This window comes from Belonocnema kinseyi, chromosome 10 (assembly GCF_010883055.1).
Source record: "Belonocnema kinseyi isolate 2016_QV_RU_SX_M_011 chromosome 10, B_treatae_v1, whole genome shotgun sequence".
Classification (NCBI taxonomy): domain Eukaryota; kingdom Metazoa; phylum Arthropoda; class Insecta; order Hymenoptera; family Cynipidae; genus Belonocnema; species Belonocnema kinseyi.
The window spans coordinates 4,593,207-4,600,318 of NC_046666.1; the positions used below are offsets into that span (position 1 = coordinate 4,593,207).

General features: G+C 31.4%; 1 protein-coding gene across 4 annotated transcripts in view; it reads right to left on the minus strand.

Annotated features, from left to right (window-relative positions):
• Nucleotides 1-2,186, minus strand: part of LOC117181585 (trypsin 3A1-like) — a 16,181-nt gene extending 13,995 nt beyond the window's left edge. For 3 of the 4 annotated variants that reach the window (XR_004468139.1, XM_033374426.1, XM_033374427.1), the window contains exon 1: nt 2,099-2,186. Coding sequence is in view for 3 of the 4 variants with exons in the window: in XM_033374426.1 (XP_033230317.1) it covers nt 2,099-2,147 (49 nt within the window). In the remaining variant the exon portion in view is untranslated. The remainder of the gene's footprint in view (nt 1-2,098) is intronic. The other variant, XM_033374428.1, reaches the window with a different exon arrangement.
• Nucleotides 2,187-7,112: the final 4,926 nt, after the last annotated feature.

Sequence of the window (7,112 nt, forward strand, 5' to 3'; positions counted from 1 at the left end):
CCAGAATAGCAAGATTTAGACTGGGAAACGAGGTAAGGGAGGGGATGTACTGGGAAAAAGAAGAGAACAGAATGTGTAGAATATGTGAATGGGAGGAGGAAATATGGGAGCATGTATGGGAAGGATGTAGGAGAGAAATGGATGATAAAGGAAACTGGCAAGAAAATGTGGTTAAGACTTTAGGGGAAGATGGATTAGGAGAAGAATGGATGAAGGAGTTGGAGGGTGCTAGAGGAGCGATTGAGGGAGAATGAAAGAATGCACGAGAAAAAGGTAAATGATGGTATAAAAAAGTGAAAGAAAAAGGAAACGGAAGTCGCTTAGATTAGAAGCGTGAAAATTGTAAGTAATGGTAAAGTAAAAGTTAAGTAGATTAAGATGCGTTTGCGTTCTCATGCTCTCTCTCTTTCTCTCTTGCACACTCGCTTTCTCTCTTGCACACTCGCTTTCGTTCGCTCGCTCACTCGCTTGATAATAAATCCTAAATTGCGCTATCGCAGGAAATAGACATAAGGAACTAGATATAAGACTTTATGTAAATAGTTCTAAATAATTGTATATATAGAAAGGATAAGATTGTAAAAAAATATAGATTTAAACGGAAAGATTGTAAGGAATGGAAGTCATGTAAACCCTTAGGAGACACATTATGAATAAAGAAGAAGACTTTTCAACCTGAAAAGAAGACTATTCAACTGAACGATGAATCTTCAATCCAATAGGACGAATATTTAACAAAACTGTTAAATTTAAAAAAAAATAAATAATTTTGGTTTGAAAAATAGTTAAATTCTCAACAAAATAATATCATTTTCAACCAAAAGAAATAAATTGTGGATAAAAAATATAAGAGTTGGCTTTTCAAAAAAATAAGATTTTTCAATCAAAGAAAATTTCTTTACCAAACGATAAATTTAAATTCAAAAAGATGAATGTTTAACAAAACAGTTGAAATTTCATCAAAATAATGAATATTCAACCAAATAATTAAAAAAAAAATATTTTCAAACAAAATTTAGAAATTTTTACTAAAAGAAATGAATTTTAAACCAGAAATGTAATATACTAGACTTGTCAACCAAAAAAGATGACTTCTCAACTAAAGCTATTTTTTACCTGGCGACGAATTTTCAATTCAACCGAATGAATTTTTAACAAAACAGTTATATTTTAAACCAAAAATTATGATTTTTGATCAAATAATATAAATAATAATGAATAAAATCATAAGCTTTTTCATTCAAGTAAAAGAATTTTCCAACTAAAAGGCGAATTTTTTACATAGAGGTGGAGGTTTCTAACAAATTAGTTGAATTTTCAGTAAAAATACGATGTTGAACTAGAAGAGATGAATTCTGAACCAAAAATATAATAGCAAAAATTATTTGAAATACTGTGAAATTGTTAAAAAAAAATATATAATTTTTGGATTTCGTTACATTTTCTTGTGTTTTTTGTAATTTTGTAAATGTTTGAACTCCAGTAATTTTCGATTATATGAAAAAAGTAATAAGGACAAATTGTTCAATTTTTTGAATACTATACACATCCGCACAAAAAAGTTTTGAATTAAAAAAAAATTGGGATTCAAACATTTTCAAAATGGGCTCACTTTTAGTATTTTCATCCAAAATGCCTGAATAACGAACTTTGCATTTAGCTTAGAACACTAAACGAGTGTACCAAAGGCCAATCTAATAGATTAATTTTTTCAAAAGTTATCGCGTACACAGACAGACATACAGCCAGATACTTTAGTAAAATCCTGTTTTTCCAGTTCAGGGGGTCTGAAAACGTGAACATTTGACAAAATCTGGGGGGGGGGGTTAAAATTAACGCAAATGTATAATACCTTCTCTGATGAGAATGTAAAAAGGTAAATTGAAGACAAAATAGTTGGATTTTCGGATTGGGTTCTATTAATCCAGAAAAGGGGGAAATTTCTTGAAAAGAGAAGGAAAGTTGGGAAAAGGGGCAAGATTGTGAAAAAATTAAATTTTACAGAAAATTAAAATCAATCGGAATTCAATATCTACGTTTAAAGAAAACTGAGGAAACGTCCATTTAAAAACTAATTTATTTATATAAGAAGACTCACCATTCGTTGTAACAAAAAGAGTTAGAATAATTAAAATATTAGTGTTCATTTTCTACAGAGGAATGAATAAAACTGAAGTGAAACTTTAAAAAGAATTTTTAAGATATGCACTCTTGTCTTTTGCGTTTAAGCAATTTATACCTTGCCCCATTAATGTCATTGACAATCGGTTTACGTAAGAGGTCACTTTTATTTTACGATCAGTAAAATCATTTTTATCAAATTCTATCGTTTTTCGGCAGTAAAGATTGCTCCTGTCGATTATAATTCAATGACAGCACTGCAAGCTGCGGTTTTCGATATCAGTTCGTCCCTAGCACTAAATCATCTTGAAAATTAAAAGCAGATTCTAGTCCAAAAATTACATAATTGTCCTTGTTCTATACTTTTAGAAAGACAGTAACTAGGACAAAAAAGAATTCTGAAAGGTTGAGGTCTTAATGGAAGCTTCTAATGTGTCCCCTAAGGGTTTACATTTTTCTTGCACCTTCTTCTTTATTCCTTTACACACCCCCCACACACTTACTTACTGGTGGAAGGGGGACCTACAGTTTAAGGTGGGTTCCGAACCACCAGGAGCAACAGCTTTAAGTACTTAGAAGCAAACCTTTTTCTCTACAGATACCGGTCATACGACTATCCGGAGATGAACAACTCTCTTGTTAGGCTAGTGTTCACCGCATGGGCCGCCGAGGCTCTTCCAGAATGCGGGGCGGGAATCGAATCCGCAAGACGACGGAATAGACCCAAAGCCTACGCTTTAGCCCCCACGAGCATCGTTCCACACTCGGCATAATTTTCTCTTATTTAAAATTTGATATTATAATTACTTAATATTATGATGTTCAAGTTTGGGAAGGAATTTACTCGGGATCTAATTATTATAGTTTTAATCAATGATTAGCAAAATTAAATTTTTGTTGAAATTTCATATTTTGACATTCTTATCAGAGAAGATATTAGATTTGTGTAAAATTTGACTCCCCCTCCAGTTTTTGTCAAATGTCCACGTTTTGAGACCCCCTGAATCCAAGAAACAGGTTTTTACGAGTGTGTCTGTCTGTCTGTGAGCACGATCATTTTGAAATATTGACAGATTGGATTAGCCTTTGGTATACTCTTTAAGTGTCATAAAATAAAGGACAAGTTCCCTGGCCACCCATTTTTGATATAAATTCAAAAAGTGGGCGTATTTTGAAAATTTTTAAGACCACTTTTTTCAAAATGCAAAAATTTTCAAATTTTTTTAAAAATTCAAATTTTGAGAGCATACAAAAATAATGGAAAATAAAATATTAAATCTTTTTATTCATCTATTTTACAGAATTTCAAAGATTTTCAATCATGTAAATGTATTTTCAAAAAAGAAAAAATTATATTAACAAAATCAGTTGAACTTTTAGCACAATAGTATGAATTTTTTACATAGTGTCAATTTTCTACCAAAACGGTTCAATTTTTAATACAAAAAGTCAAATTTTTCGCCCAATATTTAACTTATCAACCAAGACAATTTTTGTCACAATTTTCAAAGCAATAATATTTATTTTCAACAAGAAGTTAATTTTCAACCAGAATACTGGCATTTTTGTCCACAAAAGCCGAGTCTTCACAGAAACAGTTTTGAATTTTTAATGTTAAAATATTTTTTTAAACAAAAACTTAATTTCGTCCCAGAAGACTTGAATTTTTAACTCAAAAAGACAAACTTTCAACAAAATTGTTACGAATTTTTAATCAAAAGTTAATTTTCTACCACAACACTTGAATTTTTAGCAAACAAAAAAATAATTTTGAACAAACCTGTTGAAAATTTGTAACTTTAACAGAAACGTTAAACTCTCAACCCAAGAAGAACTTAAAAATAATCACCGATTTGGACATAAAATTATTTTTTTTAAGAACAAATATGACAAAAAATGGCCATTTATTCTATTTAAATATTTGTGGGCCGTACGTTATTTTGAACCAAAAAAGTCAATTTTGTCCCACTTTGTTCAAGATTCAGCTGTCTTTTTTAAGTCCTTCTTGGGTTAAAAGTTTATCCTTTCTGGTAGGGTTAAAAATTTAAAACAGGTTTGTTCAAAATCATTTTTTGTTTGTTATAAATTCAAGTATTGTTGTAGAAAATTAACTTTTGGTCGCAAATAAATATATTTCTGTTGAAAATTGAAAACAGTTTCGTTAAATGTTCGTCTTTTCAAGTTAAAAATTCAAGTATTCTGGGCAGAAATTAAATTTTTGTTTAAAAACATATTTTATCGTTTAATGTTCCAAACATTTTCTTCGAAAACTCTTCTTTCGGGGACAAAAATGCCAGTATCCTGGTCAAAAATTGACTTTTTGTTGAAAATAAATATTATTTACCTGAAAATCCTAATAAAAATGTTTTTGGTTGACAATTTAAATATTTTTCGAAAAATCTGCTTTTTTGTTTTAAAAATTTATCCTTTTTGGTAGAAAATTAACACTATGTTAAAAATTCATACTATTGTGCTAAAAGTTCAACTGCTTTTTAATTTGTCTTTTTGATTTAAAAATTGAACTTATGTATTCTGAAGGAACCTGAACTTTTTGTTGAAAATAAACATTATTGCGTAGAAAATTCTTCTTATTGGATGAAAAATTGAAATATTTTGGTAGACAATTAACATGATGTTAAAAATTAACATTCTTGTGTTGAAAGTTCAACTATTTTGTTTAATTCGTCTTTTTGAGTTAAAAATGTTAATAGTCTGGTAGAAAATTAACTTTCTATTAAAAGTTAGTATTTTTTGTGCTGAAAATTAAACTGTTTTTTATCAAAATTAGTCTTTTTATTTAAAAATAAACTATTTTAGTAGAATATTACATTTATTTAAAAAATTCATTTTCTTGTGTTGAAAATCCTACTGTATTTATGAAAATTCGCCTTTTTCGGTTAAAAATTCAAGTACTATGGTAGCAAATCAACTTTTTGTTAAAAACAAAGATTTTCGTCTTGAGAATTCAAAACAGTTTTGTTGAAAATTTTGTGGTGAAAATTCAACTAAATTCTACTAAATCAGTTTAATTTTTAACGTAAAAAATATACAGGATAAAGTTTTAACCAAAAGGGAGATAGTTCAGTTTTAAGATTAAAACTCTGATAAAAAATAGTTTTGCACAACAACAACAACAAACGAATTTTCCGCAAAGTGCTTAAATTTTTGAAAAAGAAAATGAATTTTTGACTAAAAAGATTAATCTTATCCCAAAAAAGGCTAATTTTGAACAAAATATATGAATGCTGAAAAAAAATTGTTACAAATTAATTGAATTTTTAATAAAAAGATGATTATTTAACAATATATTTTTTCAGCGCGCAGGGAGAGAGGCGGTTGCGACTTTTGCTTCGGAAGGGCCGCAGTACCCTAGTACTCAGTTGTCAATTGGAAACGGTTCAGGTGGCCCTGAATGTTTACGTTTCGATTCCCCCGATTTAGCAAGAAGGCTATTTGCAGGAAAGCGCTGGCACTGCTACGGAACCGGAAGTTTAGTGTAATAGAATTTTCAACCAAACGAGATGAAATGCAAACAAGAAATACAATAGTAGCCTTTTTAATAAAAAAAGAACTTTCACCCAAAAATATATTTGTTTTTTCCTACTAGGTTTAAATTCTAAATATGTTTTGAATTTGTAACGTTATTTCCACTTATATCTCCCCCCTCCAACTATTGTTACCGACACTAGTTTTTAGCTTCCACCCTCAAACTGGTAAATGTGTTTATTGAAAGTGCCGCCAGGCTACATTTTCTCTTAGGACCACACCAGTGGCTAATAAATTCAGCCATTTTTCCAAAAACTAAGAACATAGATTGAACTCTCACATATTCCAAGGCTTATTTATTCCAAGGCTCACTCAATGCAAGCCCCCAACAATCAGATATTTCAAGTGGCTAAAATACTTTACCTCCCACCACTTTTCCTGTACGGTCTCGCCTGCGTCAGTGGCTGACTAGTTAAAAAGAGGCCCGAAGAGCGGGAAGTCCTTATTTGTTTATATGCGCAAATGCAAGCGCGCACACATTACAGCGCGCGCCTCGAGACAAGGCAACAGTAGACAATAAATCTCGTTGGACAAAATTACCTCATGACTCGCGTTAGAGGTGGGGGCCCCTTCAGACTTCGAATATCCGAATGTTTACGATTCTCGGCATTCGGAATAAGTGAGATTTTCGTAAGAATACTTTTTTTTTGTAATCCAGAACAGTATTGGGTAATAATGAGTAATACTGTATATACAGGTAATCCAGTTAATGCGATATAAACCAGGTAGTCCCATACAAAGCTGCTTTGGTGAAAGTTTGGAAGATTTCGAGTTCAATTATCAATATCAATGGTTAGCAATGATTCGTTTATTTGTGGTATTTTGTAACGGTCTGAATGAAAAGTCACTTTAATTTAATTATGTACTGACACAGATTCGTAGACCTGGCCAGATAGTTTATTAAATGAAATACAAGTTACAGCCGTAGCTGCCAGACAAGGAATGAGACTGGAGCCGAGGCGCTGCTGGGGCGGTCCCACGATGAAAGCTTACACTCTACTGCCCTTATCATATAAAAAGGGAGGAGATGATACCTATCTGCTCTTCGCCTGCGAAACTGATCTCATTCAGAAGAATATGCTCACAAAGCTAAAACATTTTTACCTATTCTTTTTAGCTTCAAACCTCCCCCGTTAGAGTGAATTTCTCCCGAAATTTTTGGTACTTTCATAGCTTACTTCCTTCTAAAAGTAATAGGTTTATTATCTAACTTACTTTCTAAGTCAATCGTAGAAGCGCTCGCTGGTACGTAGGCGAAAACTTGTATTATTTCGTTGTTTATCTTATTGGTCGTACAGGAAGAATTAATGCAGAGGCTAGGAAGACATTTCTGAATTAATTCCTAAACTTCGCATTTATGAAGTGCAAATATTGAGAGAAGGATTAACGAAGTGTAGCCTAAGCAAGAAACAATGTTCGTTGCCTGTTCTTTCCAAGAATGAGAT